A 22,369-nucleotide genomic window follows, 5' to 3' on the forward strand; every position below is an offset into this window, starting at 1 on the left:
AAAAAAAAATAACGCTTTTAAAACCTTTGTTTTTCATCCAGTCAAGAGATTATACAAATGCTAGCATTTGATGCTCTTTTAAAGGTAATACATGTGAAAATAATGAGTGGATTAAAATATACATAAAAAGAAGAGCTCTAACAGAATCTCAGTACGAAATGAAAACGCAGAGATTTTCAATTAGTATAGTATGTCAGAAAAAGGAAATCAATAATACAAAGACCATCTAATGTGAAAGACAGTGTACTGCACATTAATCACTGGCAGGAATTTCTTTTTTTTTTTATTTTTAAACTTACATCCCCATAAACTTGATTATTTACTTCAGATTAAAATAATAATATGAAACAGAGTGCAAATTTTGATCAGTAACATTGGATTTTTTTTATTACACTACTTTAAATTATAAATAGGTATTTAAAACCATGAAAACAGAAAGGCTGGTGTAGTGGACTAATACGGTATGTACAGGATATTCAAGACAGAAAATATTTTAATATACTATCTTTACAATACTACTTAAATCAGATGAAGGACATCAGCAAGAGATAAACTACCTACACAAAGAGAGGTATCATAATAATGACTTATCATAATAATGACTTCAAGGAGGCTGTTCATTGCAAGGTGAATAGTTTAGCTACTAATAAGAACAGAATAATATTTCTCAAATATTTCAATCGCTGTATTTGACAATTCCTTTTTTGCCAACTCTCATCTTGTGCAGAATCTGTGAAATAACATCAGTTAGAAGTAAATCTGCTGCCAGCTTTCTGATTCCACTTTAATAATAACAGTCAAAACTCTACAAATTTGGTAGTAACCTTAGGTTAATAAATAAATACCACATGATTTTTCACTACTTACAGCTCCTGTGTAAAAGTCTTTGAGAAAAAGCATTTGACTTGGGTTTTTAGGTGTTCTTCACAGAGTGGAACATGAATGACAAATAAACCTCAGAATTTCATCTACCGTGAGGTCCTCTACTTCACTTTTTAAAATACACCTTTACTGTTTTAAAAACAACGTTAACATGTCAAAACACAAGAGAAGGATTGGCCATTTCATCTTCTCTGGGACTGGTACAATAGATTTTTTTTTCTTAATCCAGGAAAGGAGTTCTCAATGAGAAATCTTAAACTGTTTATGGAAATTACTTTGTCAAAAAATTTAATACCAGCGCTGCTCCAAAAGTAAATCTACCTATTTTATTCTGTTGGCTGACAACAAAAGAGGCAGATGTCAGTGGTACGGCAGTAGAGGTTGAAACTTCCCATCAACATTTTGTTGGTTCTGTTGATCCAACAGATGGCAGCAGTGGGATAGTCTGACAAAATGGTGCCTGACATGGAAGTGCATATGAAGCAAAGGTGTGTTACTGAATTCCTCCAAGCAGAAAAAAACTGTACACACTGACATTTGTCAACATTTGCTGAATGCTTATGGAAACCAAACAGTGGATGCGAGTGCAGTATTTCAGCAGTGGCAAGAGTGACGTAAAAGACAAGCCATGTTCTGAACAGCCAAGCAGATTTTTACAAGCACAGCACACAGGCTCTTACCCATCACTGGTGAAAATGTGTAGCTAATTGTGACTATGTTGAAAAATATTTTTTTGTTCATCTGTCAAACAGTGCTATTGTGCTCTGCTAGTTTTCAAAGAAATAAATAGGAGATATTAATTTCAGAGCAACCTATGTAGAAGGAATAAGCTACATAATGTGCCAGTTATGGGTTAATACATTTCATGGGATATGATTGAACATAAAGAGATTTGAAATGAAGGATGAGTGCAATAATTTAGTCATCTGGATAACAAGAGTGTTTCACACCAACAACAGCATCTGGAAGGCACTAGTGAACTCAGAATTCCACAGTAGCTACCACAGGTAAGTAGTCTGGAAAAAGAAGCAGACTAATTTTTCTCTTTAAAAGCTGTGATCGAAATTACCTCCAAAGTTTAAGAATTAATAAACTAAAATCCAAAATTGTACTTTACTAAGCCTATTGCACTATTATCTAGGAGAGAGAGTGTACTATACTGGATAACCCCATCAAGTTCCCTTGCTCACATCTAATACATTGTAAAATAAATTTGATTCCTGAAATTTGCTTTCCTAGATATAGCTTTGAAAACAGATTCTCTACCTTTTGCTCTTTTATTAAATAGTGAATAAGTAACCAATAAATTTAACTGCAAAGGTATATTTGTCCAAGATTTTAAGGAAGTTACGGGGTGACACTGAACAAAATCACTGAAACAGATGCTTTGAAAATAATACTGGAATTTTCTTCTAATTTTTCAATGTTAAATACAACACTGTCAGCAGCATTTCTTCAAAATTAGTTAAGAATTACATTTTTAATAAAGAAGTGGAACGTCACATTATAAAATATGTAACAAAGTTCATGAATTTATTATAAAACACTAATCCACCCACAGAAGATTAATTGGAGTGTTCTGCAGGCATGCACTCGAAAGTGCAATGGACTCCTATAGTCGAGTTTATTTTCATTACATTGTATACTCTATGGCTCTAGGAACTGCTAACAGATGCCACGGAGCACACCAGACAGTTGCAGAAGACATGAAGGACTCATTTACTTATGCCACTTGACAGATGAAAAATTTAGGTTAGTACAGTCTCAGGTTGGTTACAAGAGGTGTAGAACTTTGCAACTCTTGACCAAATGCTCCTCTTCTTAGGCAAGAACTCCATCATTCATAAATGGAAGTAGCCACAGGCATTGTATTTTAAATTGAACAAACATGCCTGCATGTGAGGCATCTACAGATAAGAACTACATACAGGAAGTCTAGTATATTCCAACCAGGGCATTAAATAGTTAGAACCAACATAACCAAAGCTTTCTTATGGGCTTGTAAAGCAGAAGAACTTTTGTTTCTAAGGAAATTCTACTAGTGGCAGAAGAGAACCCCACAGAACTCACGCACATGAAAACTAAAAATGTTTTTTGATTAGCTATACAAATTTAGTTGGCCTGACACAGATTAAGAACTTATGTGATCAGCTTTTGGCTGCTTTTGTTGCAGACCGTTTAGTACTGCTGCCTTTTTTTATTGATTTTTTGAGGTTTTATCCTTCCTTTGGCAGTCTGAAAAGTTTTCACCAGTCAGTAGTAACTTTCTTCATCTTTTTCTCTTTGATAGAAATTATCAACTATATTACTGCATTCCCAAAGTGAGTTTCTTATTCAATTAATTTAGCAAAAATCACTTCCACTTTAATTCTAAGAAAAAGTATTCCTTGTTCTGAAGAGCATCTGCTCCTCCACATTCGAGATTAATTCTCCTGTGGGACAACAATAGCAGAGAGCTGATCATACACCTAACTGAAAAGTTTGCTTTAAAGCTTTCATAAAATATATTTTAATACGAGGAATTGTGATCTTATTCATCCAGTTCTGAAAAATTTGTTTGATTGCAAATTTTTTGCTAAAGAATGCTAAAACAAATCTGTTTTTCTTTGTTAGACAGATATCAATTGGAAAAAAAAAGTAATTAATGCCCTTCAGACTTAACATACCACCTTTTAATGGTGAGATTTATTCTAACATCAAATTACCTACTGTAACTAAAACTGTATATAATTCCAACTCAGTAATTAGCAGTAAAGATCTTGCTTGCAGGATGAAAAGGGGGAAGGTGGAAAAGCCAGGAACCTTGCAAAATTTCTCCCAATAATCATTCTCACTTGATATAATCCTGCGTCCCATGCAGCATTACCAGTATCACTAGGATAATCTTTAAGACATGAAGCATCTTCTAAAAGACAACTATTACCTAATATTTCATATAATTTGAAATATTACTACAATTTCTTCTGATTTAGTAATGTGAATTTCCTATATAACTACAACATACGTTCCTTGAAGCTCAAATTCATAAATGAATTTTTAAAAATTGCAGAGGTAAATGAGCAACCTGCAGTTGTGTTAGGAACAGTAATCAGCTCACACTGATACCGCTAAAACTTACCTCTTCAGAGAGCTCCCCAAATACTGTCAGAACATCTATCAGGAGACTGGCAGTATAAAAGGACTTTATCATGTTTCTGTAAAAAAGAAAGAATTTCTTTATAATAATAAAGTAATAAAATCCTGTTATGATCACCTTTTAACCACTGTCATTCCAGATTATACTGGCTTATTTCAAATCAATCATCACTAATATTTTCTTTAAATCTGATGCTACAGAACTTCACAATATCCATATTTAAGAATATACTGAGAAATCTCACGAGTAATATGCATAAAGTTTTTAGCAATTTTTAAAGCAGCTCATGGGTTCCGCACTTGATTTCTAGATTGGAATGTTCTGCATTGGACATCCTGATCTAACTTTGAAAAAGATCAGCCAAAGCATCAGCATGCTGTAGTGATCACTGTAAATCAAACAGCACCATGCATCATTGCAAATATTTCAATATACAACTTCTATATATTGAACTAAGATCAGTATCAGTCTAAGTTCAGTATTGTGTTCTAGAAGGTTCACCAGGAGGTGAGCAACCACTTAAAGAACACAAGATGGAAGATACGAGTTAAATTTTGAAGTTAGAGGCCAAAATGTCAACAAATGGAGTTTCCTGAAAGATGAACGCCCATTCCTGCTTGCAGTCAAAGATTTTGGATATTTATAATTCTTTACCAATATCTTAATTCTGACAACAGAACGAAGGTTTTCACCTACTTATGAAACTGCCCAGCTCTGTCTTCATTGTCTGCATACAAAAACATTTTCAAAGCATAATTCTCCACATGAGCAGAACCAACAATTTCCTGAGTAATTGCTTCATTATCGCCAAATTGTTTTTTCATCTGAAAAAAAAAATTGAAAAAAATTTGTTGCCTTATTAGACCCTAGCACTTAAGCAATCTAACTCAAGACGAAGAAGCAGCTGCTGATTTAATACAACTTGAATGAGAAAATACAAACACTTGAATTATTTTAGGATTTCCAACTTCAGACATAACAAACACTAAAAGTAGCATGCCAAAGAGAAAGCACATTGTTTTAGAGAGAAAAATATTAAGAATAAATACCTCTTCATGCTATTTTCTGCAAAGTAATAGGTTTTAAAGAAAAACTGAATCTTAAAACAAACACAAAGACATGTAACTAATATTCTGAGGGAACAGCTACAGATATTTTCCCCCTTACTAAACAAAAGACCAAGTGTTCTGAAGTACGTGTCACAATTAAGCACTGTTTAAATGGTAAAACATAGTTTGCAAAGGTACTGAATGTCAGAGCCATTAAGCATCTTCTCTCTTGCAAAGTATTACACTGTAGTACATTATATCTTTCACCAAGTCCAAGCCCCATCTCAACTGATCTAGTGACCTATGGATTTACTGGAATTTTCAGTCTAAGCAGTGTACTGCATTTGAAAGACTTCTTTTCAAAGCTGTTGGACTACAAGAATCCTCAGGCTTCCTAATAAAAATCAGTAAAGCAAATAACCCACCAACAGTTACAACAGGTGGATTTACAGCTTCTGAATAGGCTTACTGTTTGAATATAAGGAAATCTCAGGTCATCCTCAGAGGACAAAAACAGGAACACTGCATGATATTAACCGGTAGTCTTTATTTTGCCAAAAGATTTAAAAACAGTATCTGAATGGCTGTTATTTTTCAGCGTGAGCATGAGGAAAATTCAATCACGCAAGCTGTATTTCCATAATATTATTCTGCTGTCAACTTTTTAACACACAGAATGTTTTAAAAAAATATTTCAGTAGTGAAAAATAAACTTTGTAGAGTACTTCAAATCTGTAGACTTTTGTCAAACATAGTCAATATACTTTTCAATAATTAATCATTTTACAAATTATGGTACACACAAAAAAAACAAAACTACCCTTCATATGTTGCAGGATATATATTTGGAACAATTTTCTTAATTTAATATTTAATTACACAGATTTGGAATAGTATGAAACGTCTTGTAATAAAAACACTGAGCAATTTCCACATGTATCTATATAATTTTATTCTTTGCTACTACATAACTCAGGATCATTTCTAAGTTTGTCTTAATCTCTAAAATAACCAATTATAGCAAGCCACAAAAAGCTGCTAGAATCATTAGATCAGATCTGCAACACCCCTTTGTGCCCCCTGCTGGTACACAGAGACTGAAACTGACTGCTATTAAATTACTGTAGAGGTACTACTAACACATCAACTTGTCACTATACTTAGCCTTTCCATCCCTCAAAATGTTTTATTTTATCTGCTCAGAAGCATTCTCTCCTGTCTTCCACAACCTGGCTACATAAAAGGAACTGATGTCTTAGCACCAGCTGTCACAGAGACAATCTTATCAGTAACTGAGAGATTAAATTATATGTCTTTCTGGTTATCTAATCTTTCAAATTTTAAACAAGGGTAACCAAATACTGAAGGCAGATTTGTTTGCTGTAGTATCAAAAGGGATAATATCAACCTTCAACAGGAAGTTACACTTATGTTCATGCATGCACACACACATCTGTACAAACATACATATACACACACACACACAGTTTTACCTCCTCACAGTTCTCCTGCTGATTTATTATTACATACAACCTAAATCCTTACAGTATATCTGCATACAGAACAGTTGCATCCAAGAATGATGACAGAAATAAGACAGTATTTAGGAAGCTTCAACAGCCATTAAGATACCATCACAAATAATTTTAGAGGACAACAATAAATTCTACTTACAGCTTCCAGCTGATCCATAAGTTTAGATAAAAATTTGCGGCATTCTGGAGTTTTACTATCAATCTTCATCCCTGTTTGCATTGCATACAAACGACCTTAAAGAAGACAAAACACAGAAGAAAAAAAATCAAGTGTGGGAGTAGCTAAGCCCCAAAAAATAGCATTCCCCATCATACGTGAAACACAAACTCAATAATGAAGCAATGCACTAGTAAAGTGAAGCTGGGCACTGACAGGTAGATATAGTCAAACTTTCAGAGACACGTAGGTTGCTCTGAAAGTATCTGTGCTAGTTTCAGCTGTGACTGATTTGTTTTCTTTCGAGATAACACACCGATGTTATAATTGCTGCTAAGCCAAGTCCATTTGCATTAAAGAGCCTAAGGAGCTGGGTGTGAACAAAAATTTAGGACAGCTTACTTAAACTGGTCAAAGGAATATTCCATACCATATAACATCATGCAGAAGGAATTTTGATGGGGATGAGGGCTCATCTCACTCTCTTGCTCCTCAGGGCATCAGCCAGGGATGGTGAACAATTGCTTGTGCATCACTTGTTATATACATTTCATAAATACACAGTCATGGCTATTTTCCTTTTCGCTACCTTAGTCAGTAGTTTTATCTCAATCCAAGAGTTCTGCTTTGTTTTCCTGACTCTCTTCCCTCTCAGTGGGAAGGGAAGTGGAGTGTTTTGATAGTACAGTGCTCAGCCACCTGCCTGTAAACCACAATAGTATTCTGCCTATTTATTTCCATGGAAACTACAACAGAGAAAAAGAGCACAATGACACAAACAGATAGAGCCAATTCTCAGCTACAAAACTCTATTTCTCCACCATTAGCCATGAATTTTCTGCATGTCATACTGCACCAGCGGAAGTGATACACTGTAGCCACTGCTGAAACATACCACCCACTGCCAAATTGTGATCACATTCACTGGTTGGTCTCCAGAAACATTCAGAAAGCATTGATTTAATGTCAGGAGGTGTCAGTTTTTCTCCATGGAGGAATTCAATGACACACCTTTGCTTCGTATGCATTTCCAAGTCAGACATCATTTTGTCAGGCTGCCCCTCTGCTGCCATCTGTTCCAACAGTATCCCCAGGAAGGTTCAACTTCTACTGCCATAACACCATCATCCACTTCCAACGCATGGGTCAAAATAACAAAATAGGAGGCACTGCTTTTGGAGCAGCTCTCAGATTAGGAAATATTATTTCTAAACATATTCCTACAATCAGTATTCCTGCTGATTTCAAATGGATGACAGTATCACCATAATGCAATACTATGTGCTCTTCTAAATAATCATTATACTCCTACGCAACTCTCTCAAATGTAAGCTTCAAGTCAATTTTATCTAAATAATACACAAATGGCTTTCATACAGCTCTCACATATATGTGTGTGTGTGTGTGTATACAGAACATCATATGTTGTGGAAAATTGTGGATAAAACCAAATAAGCACTGTTTACTAGAGTTAACATACACAGGGTAGGATAATATACAGGACATTCAGCAACCAAGCAGAGAACATTTTCCCACAAAACCATTCTATTAACTCTCATACTTAGCAGTCAACGAAGTCCTGCAAAACGCATTCAAATGAAGAGCTTAAAAACTAAAATTTTAACTCTTCTGCACATTATCATGAACTAGTTATAATGGCACATCCTAATATCCCTACCCTTCAAAGGACTTGTGCAAGTGAATGTTAATTGCCTCACAGCTTTACCACCTCTTAACTTTCAAGCAGCTCATCATGCAACAGAAAGAGCCTATCCTCATCCCATCAGGAAATGTACGTATAAGACCAGCCTGCGCCTAACCTGATGCTTGCTGTGAAAGAAAACATCCCATCCTCAAAAGTTTGCCTGCGTTTTCTGTCCATTATTACCTTGTCTAATAAAATAAGATCTATGTATATCTCTATCTCTGTTCTGCTGGTAAACATCACAATTCAGTTATTTTTTCTATGTTTAACAATAGCATTTCATGTTTCATATACAACAGTAAAAACAGTCAAAGTATGTATTCCTTACTTCGGACAGTAAAACTGAAACCTTTTTAATGTTTAAGTTGTTGAGTTGTCCAATCATTCAAAGAGAGAAAAAACCCCAAACCTGCCACAGAACTTGTGCTCACTAATGCCCACTCTTGCTAATAATTGATAAAACAAAATAGCACCTTCCTATTCAAGATAGTACCTTCCTATTTCCACAAAGAATAACCATATAAAATTCCACTCCAAGTCAAAATTCAAGAATAAAAAAGGCCACGAAGAACAAAAATAAATGACAACGAATAATGAAAGTCTCAGCAATTTTAACCGAAGCTGTATTTGCTGTGTAGTTTTGGCACATTGCTAACATTAAACTAACTACTGATAAATACTCTTAGAATCAACTTATTTATCTTCAGGATCCTATCACATTAACATTTAAACTATGAACTTAGCACATGTAAATTTGAAATTACATTCTAAAGAAATCAAACTACAGAAAGATACAGATTTATTTTTAAAGGCACTCACATCAATTTGAGTCTACTACCAAGTAAAGTACCATAACCATACATTAGTGCTTATGATCTTCAATTAAATTCAGTTTTAAGTACATACTTTATTAAACGATTCCCTGAACACATTTCATGATACCATTTAATAATATAAAAATTCAGAATTTAAGTAAGTATGCTGGGTCTATATACTACCTATATGAGTTTCTCCTTGATAGATGCAAATACCAGACATTTTCAGGAACACTATATTAGCATTAGATTGATATGAAATAGTGACACTAATTTTGCAAATCCTTGATCATTACTGGATACAGATTTCTCAAGTACACTGAAGAATGTATTCATGCCTCCTCTAAAATCATTTTATACAAAAGAATTTTTTGTTTCCATGTAAATGGAAATCTTGAGGATCAGCTTCATCATTAAAAGAGTTAATAACTTGAAACTGTTACTCTTTCTGGCTTCTTTTTCCACATTCATTGCCAATACCCCTATCTAAATTGTGAAAGCAAGATAATTTTTTTTTCCTGCAATAACGTCCCAAGGGTGTATTTACAAGACTGTGGCACCATCCTACTTTATAGGTAGCCCTGAAAAGCCAGTCCTCTCTTCTCTTTAGATTTCAGAAGCTGATAAATACCTCAGAAACTCCTTGCACTCCAATGAAAAAAAACTTCTAGAAGAGTCTTGAACACACTGAGAATGCAGCTCAGAGAACAATAGTTAAAGGGAAGAAACATTTTCTCTACGTAAGTCGGCATTGTGGGTGACTCCAAGTGACACTCCCTACCCACATCACCTTCCTATAAACAAACAACTACAGAATCAAGGTGCCAAAGCTGGAGGCTGGTAACGACTGGCATCCCCAGGGGAAATCAGACCAGTGGTCTTCAAAATCTTTCTTAAGGATATAGACAGTGGGGTCAAGTGCAACCTCAGCAAGTTTGTATATGACACCAAGCTGAGCTGTGCCTGCTGATGCAACAGAAGGAACTGATGCCATCCAGACGGGCCTGGATAGGCCTGAAAAGTGAGCCTAAGTGAATCTAATGAGGCTCATCAATGCCAACTGCAAGGCATTGAATTTGGGTCAGAGCAACTTTAGACATAAGCCAGCAGTGTGTGCTTACAGTCCAGAAGGTCAACTGTATTCTGGTCTGCATCAAAAAGAGTGATGGCTAGCAATGTACAGGTGACTGTCCCCCCCTATACTGTCCTTGAGAGCCCCCATCTGGAGTACTGTATCTGGGCTCCAGAAGAAGGACATGGAACTGAAGTTGGTCTAGAGGAGGGCCATGAGGATGATCAGAGGGATGAAGCATCTTTCCTATGAAGAAAGGTTGAAGGAGCTGGGCTTGCTTAGCTAGGAGGATAGAAGGCTCTAGGGAGACCTCAACTTGTCCTTCCATTACTTGAGGAGAGCTCATAAACAGAAAGAAAATTGACCTTTTTATGCAGTCTGATGGTGACGTGATAAGGGGCTTTTAAATCAAAAGGGAGGATTATTTAGGTTGGATGTTAGGAAGAAATTTTTTACTCAGAGGTTGGTAAGGCACTGAAGCACATGGCTCAGAGAAGCTGTGGATGCCCCAAAGCCATGTTCTCAAAGCCAGGTTGGATGCCATCCTGGGCAGCCTGATCTAGTCAGTGGCAATCCTGCCCACAGCAGGGGGATGGGAGCTTGATGATATTTAAGGAGCCCTCTAATGTAAGCCATTCTATGATTCTAGGTTGTGTGATATCAAAGTGATTTTGGAGAACTTTTCTTCAAGCTTAAAAAAAGTTCAAAATTCATGTCTCTAATGACCACAGTAATAAACCACTAGACAAAACAACTAGACTTACAGAAGCCATTTGCTTGGTAATTTCTGATACTAAATTTCATCAGTTAGAAGCCAAGGTGCTGAAAAGTCCAATATAAAAGGACATTTAAAACAATGTTTTGTAGCTGCAAAAGTTTTCAAGATTTTAAAGCCTAAATAAAATATTAAGAGAATGCAGCCACTCTTGGAAATAAGTGACCTGTAACTGTAATCTCTTGAATACTTGTGATGAAGGTTTAGAACACCAGGAAACAAATATGAATTCAATTACAGGGCTTATATAGATAAGTGCATAATCTGCATTTACAACCTACTTTTTTTTTCCTTTTTATCCAAATCAAGCAGCAAAAAAGATCTTTATGTTGTCAACAACAGGAGTAGATGCATAAGTAAAAGGAGAAAAGACTTAAAGACAACAACACAGTGCTCATATAGATAAATGTTAATATTTTAAGCAGAGCTAAAGTGACTTGCATTTTTGACGCACAAAAAACTGTTTCACCAATCATTAACTAAAGAGGGTTTGCACTCAGCTTGCAGACAGGACATTTATCTTCAAATTCATAAAGACTTGGCAAGCAGTCATTCTCAGGAAAATGTTTCACCAAGACAACTACAAAATTTATGTCTTGATTTTTTGCCCTTAATCTTTGTTCTGTAAATACTAAGTGTGGGTGTGCTGGAAGGAATTATACAGCAAGCTTTACAGAAACCTCTCTGCTTTTACTTGTCACATAATACCATGTTATTTTTCTTTTGCTAATGCATAGCACAATTTTAGAGTGAGTATTTTGTCTTCGGTATGTGCTAGGCATTTACTGCTAACAGACCTCAAGTTATTCCAGATTTATATTTGGGTAACAACTGAAACTCCTCCCACTCCCACTTTAAACTAACCATGCCAAGTAAAAATACATTGATTCCATCTTTCCATTTCTGTCCTGTCTATCTTGCTTTCTCCTGGTCTACAAGGATCTAAATATTATTGTTCTTTTTGCCCCAACACATATTTTATTATCTTCTAATAATGATTTAAATAATGAATTAGATGGGAATACTCTTAATACTTTCCATTCCCTTATTCCACAATTGACAGTAAACAGTAACAAAATCATTTCCATAAGCTTTCCCCATATTTCAATTCCGACTAAGAGATGAACGCTTTTTTTCTGTGCAGTTTATTATTCATTCATATTCTACACCTTTCTCTTCCCACTCTCAAGCCACTGACAAAAAAAAAGTTAATTGTTTTGTACAGAAAAGCAACAGCCTCAATACAAATGTGGGGAACAGGTGACACAAAAAAACATGAACTTGGATTGTACTCAAAGTATTTTCATAAAGAATGCACCAAGTGTAGAAAATGAATTATTCTTTCTTTCATGAACATTAATGTATCATATCACTTTCTGCATGTAGATTATGAATAAATGCTATTCCTCCATGGCCAACTCAAAGCTCTTTGAATTAAAATAGATTTAACAGCAGAGACGAAGTTTGAACTTCTATACATCCTCTCCATTATACAATGCTGAATGAAACTGGAAAAACTGAAGGTAAGTATTAGGCTGTTAGCATTAGCTCAAAATATGAAACTTTCCAGAGAATTAAAATTATTTATTTTCAAGTGAAATTAGTTTAAGGAGAAATGCTATGAAGGAAGAGGGAAGTGTGGACCACATGGATACAGAACAACAGCACAAAATTTCACTAAGAAATCCAAAATAATAGATGACTTGTCATCCCAAATTTTTTATAACATACTGAATCATACAGAAAAGAGTGCATTTTTAACAGTGTATTTCAAGGTCAGGTTACATGCTAGAGAAACTTAACTGAAGTCAACAACCGCAGGTAAAATGTTTCCTTCTTAGAACTACTGAAACTTGTAACGAATTACACTAAGAAATCAAAACTACTTGAAGAACAGCAACTTGTACACGCATGAAATAGATCAAACAAAATTTGTAATTACAAACAAGACCAGTAATTATTAAGATTAGATGACAACACAAGTAATGTAATCATATGTATTACTAATCCTAATAAATGATTCAGTATTTTATACTTCCATTCTTCACTGCAGTTTAAGGACCAACTTTGCTCTCATTAAATTTGAACAAAAAATCCATACGTGAAACTGAGAGTTTTTTAAGCTTTTACATAGCTTTGTCTATCAGTACTTTTCAAAGTATATCTCTTTATTCTAACTAATAAAATAGAAAAACTGCCTTGACTGTGGAATTTACAGTAACTGAGATTTCAAGAAGGCAAGAGTAGAAGGCAGACACTCAGGACCAGTTATGCTCAAGTCATATAGGTAAAAGAGCTTGTAGTGATCAGATGACAAATTTGAAGCACTTCTATGGAACAGCTTTCAGTACTGTTTAAACCAGAAGAAATCTATTTTACACACAAAAACTACTCTGTGAGGTGAACCAGTGTACCCTACGGAGAGCTGACTGTCTGATATGTTTCTGAAATGCACTCCTGCTGCCTGACCTTACCTGCTAAGAGCATCCTGCACTGCACTAGAAGCACTACCGGTAGGCTGAGGGAGTTAATCCCTCTCTTTTACATAAGACAGATGAGACATGAGGGCTGGGTCCAGTTCTGGGCTTCCCAGGACAAAAGGCATGTGAAGGGCCACAGACATCATAAACAACTAGGAGCATCTTTCTTACCAAAAAGAGCAGAGCTGGGACTGTCAGGCCTTGAGAAGGCTCAGGGATATCCTATATGCATCAACAACTGACCTGGAGAGGGAGGCAGAAGGAAGGGAAGACAAAGCCTGATGCACCTATTCTTCAGAAGCTCAGGAATTTGATCTTACTAGATAACTGATGTCAAGAAGATTATTTTATGTATTTTTAAATTCCAGATTATCACAATTAAACCAAGCAAGCAAGCAAGAATGATTTTATGCAGATGTTCTTAACTATTTTTTCAAAATAGGTCAAGACTCAGCATAGTGTAAGAAGTTAAATAAAACAGAAGTTCAATTAAAATATTTGTTAGTTTTTACTCTTCTGATTTGAGAGAGGATGATTAAAAAATTAATAGTATTTCAGTAGTAAAATTAGGTATAAATTTTATATTCCCAAAGTTCTGACTCTTGACATATTCCATAAACTCTATCTTGTCTTTTTTTTCACACAAAAAAATGAGGGTTTTAGAATTGGCTTACATTGAAAAAGAGTATTTATTGTATGTATAATTAAACCTGAAATTAACAGTCAAATTCAACAGACGGGTATTCCTGCTAAGAGATGAATGACTTTTGATTTATGACTAGTTGTAGGGAGGAAAACAACAACAAAAACCCAAACAAGCACTTTTTTGCTTTTCTCTCCTGCTGAATTCCATTAAACAATGACAAAACAAACAAACAAACAAACCAACAAGCAAGATTCTTCAGATGGATGTGCTTTTGTATACGAAGAATTTAAGCACTGAGAGAGATATTCTTCTCACCTTTTTAGACAGATCAAGTCTGCTGACTTACATTACTACATTCTGAAGTTCAGCATACTGTAAAACAAAACCAATCACAGCCCTGCTTTGAAGCTACTAAAATATAATTTCATGCTGCATTTACATTGAGTTTTAGGATGTTGCATATCACTTAGCAATTATGTTTTTCTGACAACTCCATGGCACTCTGTCAATTTCTCCTTTAATTTAAATATCAATGAGCAACAAAACTATTAAATATACATCACAACCAATCATCGTTGAAAAGGTTTATTACTACAACACTACAAAATGCCTGAAAAAATGGCTACTACAACAAATTTTGTTGTAAATATTAATACAGAACTTTTCAGAAGACAGAACTACCCCTCCAACTATGCAGTTTTTCAAAACAGTAACTTTTCTATAGAACCGCCTGTAGCAGTTTAGAGATTTAATCAGTAATTATGCAGACAGGCATTTCTAATCAAAGCCTGCCTCCTTGTGTTTGCAGTATTGCAGTCTCAAAGTAAAGAGTTACACTCACGTAAGTTTTTTTGTTTTAACTTAACTTTTTATTGACTACATATCACATATTTTCTTTTGTCTGGGCAACATATGTAGCCTACTTTCCTGGTATTCCCTTATACTTATTCAATCAACTGATTCTTACTGAACATGAAACACCTACAGTATGACTTAACTAATAACAAATGTGAAAAAAATGTCAGATGGAACAGGATAGGTTTTAAAAGAAAGTGTTGATTATAACAGTTCTAAACACTTCATTAACTATAAAGTAATTTCTGATCTCTGTAAAAGGAGAATCAGCACTGTGAGATTTTCTTGTACAAACCAACAGCTAATTGTTGATATGCTAATTTGAGTGCTCAAAAAAGGAGTTAAGCATCAAGAGTCTGCAAGGAATACGCAGGACCACAAGAAATAAAACCAGACCTTAATTTAAGCAGTATTTCAAGCAAGTAAAACATTAAATGTGGTAAACTGCACAAGAGCATCCATGTTACTCTGTAGTATTTTATATTCCATATGGAAAACAATGGCGTTGTTGAAAAACACAAAGTACCCTTATCATAGCTATCCATATTGTGTAAAACAGGTTTGCATCTATCAAATTATATTTTCTTTAAATCAACATACGCCAGCAATATCAAAAAGGAGAGAATCCTGCTTTCTCCCTAAGCTTGTTCCTTGCTTTTATGCAAGCAACAGCTGTTTAAGTACTGTAACGGGAACAGCTGAAATATCTTGTAGTTGTCCACCATATAATTACATAAGGATTTGTTTTTCAAGTATCTTTATAGTTGGAATGTGAAGCCAGAGGACTACAATATCTCCCTTAGGTGGCAGTTCTAAATGCCTCAGATGAATTAAAAAAAAAAAAAGAACAGAAAACAGAGAAAGTTTAAAGTAGTATATGCCAACAAAATGTGCAACTGCCATATGAATTCCAAACTATAAAAACATACATGTGGCATCAGAAGATGCTGAAGAGTCATAGAATATTAACATGAGCACTATGTAGTTCCTTCTGACAATTTTATTGCTATGGTACAGAAAATAACATTTCAGGTGGCAAATACATCTTACCAGAATTCAATTCCTTCTGGTATTCAAATCAATTTCTGTTAACAGCTCTTACTTTCAAGAATATACAACATTACAACACACATACCCAATATATATTCACACTCAACTGTGCCATAAAGACATTAACATTAGGAGTAAAACTTTTGGCTGCAGAAGACCACTTGAGGCAATACTCCAAAGCTATAAACACCTTAACTCAGATCTCCATCTGACAGTTGCACACATCATATTACTGAGCTGCAGACATTTCTCCTCATGCAGCAGCTGTGCAAGACAGCCCACCGACTGAACTGTAGCGCTGTTCCTTAACAAGAGCTTGTACCACAGAGTCCCTTGGATGAGCACTGTGGCTCAGCACCAGTCTGGCCCTGCCATATGCCCATTTCCAGACATACACAGCACAGCAGTGCTTGTGTGCTCCAGGACACAGCTAGTTTTTTCACCCGATTTCTTACTGGAAATGTAGAGAGCTCTTCTGAAATGTATTTCAAAGGCTCAACACAAATGTTCTGAACTTTTTTTCAAGTGAAGTGTGTAATGATAAATATTTCTTTCTTTTAGCTGTACATAAAAAGTGCTGACTTCAAAACATGACCTCAAAAATATTCTGAAAGTTTTTTATATGCTTAGATTTACAGTTCAGAAACACAGACATTTAGGAAGAAGGAGAGGTTTGGAATTTTAAAATTAGTAAAAAACTGTTTAAAAGCTAATAAACCTATTTTTGCATCAGAAATAAATAAATAAATAATAAAATCTTATGAAACATGAATTAAATATTTTAGGTAATCCAGACGATTTTATTGATCATAGAAGGAAATAAGCATGATTAGTGGAAAAAGGCTGAAAATTATTTCAACTCTTCTGAGTACTGGAAAGAACACAGGATCTAAATACTCCTCGTCATAGAAAGTTTACTTCTATTGTTTTAATAGAACAGTGCAACCAGTAAGATATCTCCATACTATAGTCCCTACTGCACTAAAGATATGCTGATTACTAAAATCAAACATATGCTAAAGTACTCAAATGAAAAAACAAAGAAACAAACAAAAAAAATCAAATTACAGTAGTATAAAAAACTTTCTTTTTTGTTTTTGTAATCAATGTTTTCTCTTTTAAAAAGCCGGAGATGGTGCCATGCCTAATAACATTGAAAAAATAAGACAAAAATACAACGCATTTTGACCTAGCAGGTGGTGCTTCTTGTCACACTGTTTCACGTTGTGTTTCCGCAGTAAAAACAATACTAAACACTACAAAGAATATCCAGCATTCCACAACATGGCTGTCTGGTTCCACATTAGCACAGTACTCCCATCTAATGAGAAAATTAATGCCATTCTTCTGACACTAAGTTGACATAGCACCTTCAGAGCATTCTTGAGCCTAAATTTCATAAATTCAGCCTTCTAAAATTAACAATGAGTTATAAATTAATCCATTTCTTTCATCTACGGTTTTGTTAATGCTTTGAAGACAAGCTATTGCTCAGTAATCCCCTCAAATGATCGCCCACCTCAAGAAAAAAGAAAACAAACAAACAAATATATGTATAAATGGAAAAAAAAAATCTCATAGACACACTTCTGCTGACCGCAGTTTGAACCCATTTATGACCTGTTAGCCTAAGGGATCTTTCAGGTGTGGTGATCAACTGTAACAGAAGCTGAAGGTGACTTACAACATTTCTTGATGAGCACTGGAAATCCTCTAGAGAAAAAGGCTCACAGCTCACACCCTGACAAACAGCGGATTGGATGAGTTAGTCTGAAAGACTTACATAGGAGAGAATGATCTTTGCTTGCTGTTCACTGCAATGAAAGTGAACAAACTGAGCCACTAGCCCCTGCTTCAAGGCCCTGAAGAAGTAACAGTACTAGCTTGACAAAAAACAAAGATGTTTTTAGGGTTAAAGATACTAAGTTGCTTACTTAGATACAAGGAAAAGGCATTTTCAGCAGGAGAGAATCTCTGAAAACACTCCCGGGTTAGTTTTGCACAATTCTTAGAACTAACCTAGGGCAGAATACGTTTGTTCTATATACGTGAGCACAAAAATCTATTTAGGCTTCAAACCTATCCACTACGACTGCTAAGAGGCTTATCCCTGAGAAACACAGCACACAAACGGTCGCATAGGGACTTTCCACCGGGAAAAACACGACACCGCCCCCAAACAGAAGGAGGGCCCGACCCGCGCCCAGCGAGCAGGGCCGGCAGCGGAACGGGTGCAATGCGCCCGGACCAACAGACGCTGCCCGGAGGATGGCCCAGGTGGGCGGCGGGGCGGGGCGGGGCGCGGCCAACTGGGCCTGGGGCGGGCGGGGCGGGACGGCGCTGCGACCGCAGCACTCACAGTAGTACGCCACCACCGGCTCTCGCTTGTCCAGCTCCTGTGCGGTCCGCAGATGGTGCTGGATACTCTTGAATTGTGGTGGCAGCGGGGGGAGCGCCGTGGCTGCCATCGCGCGGCGGAGACAACAACGGGCAGCGGAGGCTCTCGCTCCCGAACTTGGAGCCGGTCACTTCCGCTTCCGGCGTGGGGCGTCGGGACGCGTGCGTGGAGCTGCTGGTGGCGAGGCGCCCGATAGGAGCGCCCCCTGCTGCTCAGGAGGCCCCACGCGTCGCCTGCAGCTAACAGCGGCCCCAGCCCCTGCCCGGAGCCCGGCGGCCCGAGGGTGTATAGGACAAGAGCAAGAGCAAGCATCAAGGAGCGGATGTAGGAGTGTCGTGAAGAAGCTGGCTGGTGTAAAGCAACTGTACGTTTGACGAGAAGGCAGTCACGTCATTTTCTGTTTGTACCGAACTTGTTTCACTGAAGATGATGGAGGAAGCAATTACAGCTCCTCGTTGAGAGTTGAAATGGGTGTGATGTCTGGCTAGAGACCAATCTGACTGCAAACTCATGTGCCAGGGATTGCACTGAGTGCTGCTGGAAGAAATGAGGCAGGAAAACAATGAAGAAGTGAAAGAAGCATTTAAATTTGTGTAAGCCACAGAAATACTTCTTAGGGTGTTTTGGGAGACAGGCTTCATGTTCATTCTGCAAGGAAATAGAATCGTAACAAAGAATCCCCAGGTTTGTTATGTAATTCCTTCTGTAGTAGGGAAAAAAGTCTTTGGGATCATCTCAAATAATTGCTGAGTACTTGAGCTGAAATCAACAGCACTGAAACATAGGCATGCTATGAGTCTCAGTGGGAGTGAGGGTGGAGGGATGCTGATTTAAAGCAATATAAGTGATGACAAAACTGGTGCAAATTTGGAAGAGTGGAAGAAAGAAAAGATGAGAAACACTTGAGTATACAGCGAGTGCCAGGAAACAAATGACAAATACAGGAAAGAGAAGCGTTGGCAACCTTTGGGAAATGGTTTCTTTACGTGGAGATAAAATCACCATCCATGTGTTCCAGCAACTAATGATGGAATCAATCATGGTAAAACATTTGCACTAAAAAAAAAAGCAATAATGCAATTTATTTTATTTTATTTTATTTTATTTTATTTTATTTTATTTTGCCAGTGGAAAAAAAAATGAAACTGAGGAATTTGAGAATTTTCATTTCATAGGAAGTCTGATCAGAATTGGAACACCTTTCAAAATATTCCAGATGTGACCACCAAAATAAACACAAGGTGGTGGGAAATCCAGCTTTTACACACCCTCGAAAGGGTCCCTAGGTGATCCCATAACAGACCTGGCTCTGCAATGCTCCTGAAGGTAATAGGAAAATCCCTGATGGGCCAGGGGCACTGATATTCTTCTGGCCTTTCTAAAGTGTTCTGAAATCTACAGCAGAAGTGTAACAAGCAATGGAAATAACTTCATCACAGCCTTGTCAGAATATTTTAGTTTTGTATGAATGCCTGATTTAATATGATTTGAGAACAATTGCTCACCACTGTACCTACAACATAGAAGTTACAGTAATAATAAAAATAATAAAATATATAAATTATGTTTATAAGCAAAAAGATCTTTTTACTTGAGATTATAATTTTAAGTTGCGAAAACAACTCCAGATGGAAACTGATGTATACAATAAAAAGTTAAGCCTGTATTAACCAAAGCACGTCATATTATACAAACAGAAGTTAGCACAGAGATTCTTATTCCACTTGAAATGCTTGCAAATATAAAATAATTTATTTTATATTTATTTTTTATTTATTCTTTTCATTGCACAAATCTGATAACGTTTGCTGGACATGTATTTTAGACGCCGTATAACTTATGTCCACAGGGAAAAATAACATCAATGCTTTAATACAGTGAATGTACTGACATTTGTCTTGTTCTTGATCACCAAATTAAAAAGAAATCACACACCGGTTTTGGTCGCACTTTGATGTCAGCGGTGATACAGACATTTAAACCATGCAACTCCATTCACATTATAAGGACTACTTTAGTGGGTGGGCATTACAAGACTCCCATAATCCAGCCCTTATTAGAACCGCTTAACAGCTAGTGCTGAAAAGTTTTCTTATAGTTTATCCTCAATTTTCCAAGAACTCCTGGAAGGACCCAAACACTGTCACCTACATCTCAACTTCTTATGCTTTTGCAGTGATTGTTACCAAAAATTTGTTTGTTTGCTTGGCAGGACTTAAACTTAATTCAAGAAGCAAACCCCTTTAGAGATACAGATATCAGGCTACGTTTAAAGGCACTCATGATAGATTCCATTTGATATTTCTGGTTCCTGGATAGTTATTAACTAGTGTTGAGTCTTGCACCTTGTAATGCTATAGTACAATGGAAAGCACAGCAATAGCAACAGGGTGACAAAGTCCCAGGCTTCAGCAAGTGAGGACAAGCCCAAGTGCAGCAGCTACAGAAACAAAGGAAAAAAACTGCATACCCCTGGAAGGCCTCAGATAGGCAGAGATCTCTAGGGAAATACCCTTAGCTCCACTGCCAACCCTTAAATGAGGTCTGGGAAGGGATGGATCCTGGCTCCACCTATTCCAGTCAGGTACATTGCATGCACCTGAGCTCCCCTGGGTTGGACCTGCCTTCCCACCAGGTGCTCTATCACTCCTTCAAGCTGCGACTTAGCATTTCCACTACATACCATGGGGAGGAATGCCCCGAGAAACAAAACCTTAGGCATCAGAATGTGTTATGTGCCACCCAACTGGAAAGCACCTTTGTAGAAAAATATCTAGGAGCCCTGGTGGACATCAGGTTGAATGAGTTAGCAATGAGCCCTTGCCACTAAGAAGACCAATGGTATTCTTGACTGTATGATGCAAAGTATTGCCAGCAGGTTAAGAGAGGCGATCCTTCTCCTTTACTCAGTAGGGGTGAGGCCAGATCAATAGTCTAGTTCTGGGACCATGAGCACAAGAGAAACCTGAACATAGTAGAAATAGTCCATTGTAGACCCAACAAGGTGATCAATGAACTGAAGTACCTCTCCTGTGAGGAGAAGCTGAAAGAGCTGGGTCTATTTTGCCTGGAGAAGATGAGGGTCACTGAGATCTTATCAGTGCTTGTAAATACCTGAAGAGATGATGAAAAGATGATGGAGGCATGCTCTTTTCAATGACATCCCATGACAGGACAAGAGGCAGTGAGTTCAAACTAGAACACTAAAGGTTCTATCTAAATACCAGAAAGCACTCCCATACTATAAATGATGGAGTGCTGACACAGGTTGCCCATAGAGATTTTGGAATCCCCTCTTTTATGGTCTTCAAAATCTGCCTGGACATGGTCCTGGGCACCCGCTTTAAGTAGCCGTGCTTGAACAGAGTTTGGATCATACAGACTCAGAGGTCACTTTTGACCTCAACCATCCTGTGATTGTGTATCTAAGTTTCATGTTTTATTAAGATCCTGGAAAAATATTGCTAAATTCAGTAGCCAGGAAAAATGTTGAACAAGGAACAGGAAGAAACTGTCCCTTCCCCGCCCCCCCGCTAAGAAATATAAGGTATTTGAAAAACAGAAAAATAGCTGATAATTATTTGTCTGTATTGTATACAGGAAACTACCTCGTCCTTCCTTTCCATTTCTGAAATCTGTTTTATTTTCCACGACCTCACTTCAACACAAGGACTAAAATTACTTCTAACTTTAAAACATACATTCTTACAAAAGAAACTATAGCATAAGAAAACATCTTCTAATCCAAAAAAGTACACTCCATCGAATAATTTTAGTATGCAGACTTCATTTTAATTGCTACTCTATCAACTTT

At 36.7% G+C, this 22,369-nt stretch overlaps 1 protein-coding gene across 4 annotated transcripts in view; it reads right to left on the reverse strand.

Annotated features, from left to right (window-relative positions):
- The window catches only part of VTA1 (vesicle trafficking 1), a 59,765-nt gene that overhangs the window by 15,086 nt on the left and 22,310 nt on the right, over positions 1-22,369 (reverse strand). Inside the window, exons 1-4 of one of the 4 annotated variants that reach the window (XM_065732967.1) lie at positions 18,517-18,680; positions 6,742-6,836; positions 4,715-4,842; positions 4,001-4,076 (exon numbers count right to left, since the gene is read on the reverse strand). In XM_065732967.1, the coding sequence (XP_065589039.1) occupies positions 4,001-4,076; positions 4,715-4,842; positions 6,742-6,836; positions 18,517-18,625 (408 nt within the window). In that variant the 5' untranslated portion in view covers positions 18,626-18,680. Of the gene's footprint in view, positions 1-4,000; positions 4,077-4,714; positions 4,843-6,741; positions 6,837-13,777; positions 13,860-14,567; positions 14,589-18,516; positions 18,681-22,369 lie in introns of those variants that run through there. The other 3 variants (XM_065732983.1, XM_065732975.1, XM_065732993.1) reach the window with 3 other exon arrangements.

The sequence above is a fragment of the Cyrtonyx montezumae genome, unplaced genomic scaffold (assembly GCF_038088225.1).
Source record: "Cyrtonyx montezumae isolate F1298 unplaced genomic scaffold, pur_monq_1.0 scaffold_0, whole genome shotgun sequence".
Lineage (NCBI taxonomy): Eukaryota > Metazoa > Chordata > Aves > Galliformes > Odontophoridae > Cyrtonyx > Cyrtonyx montezumae.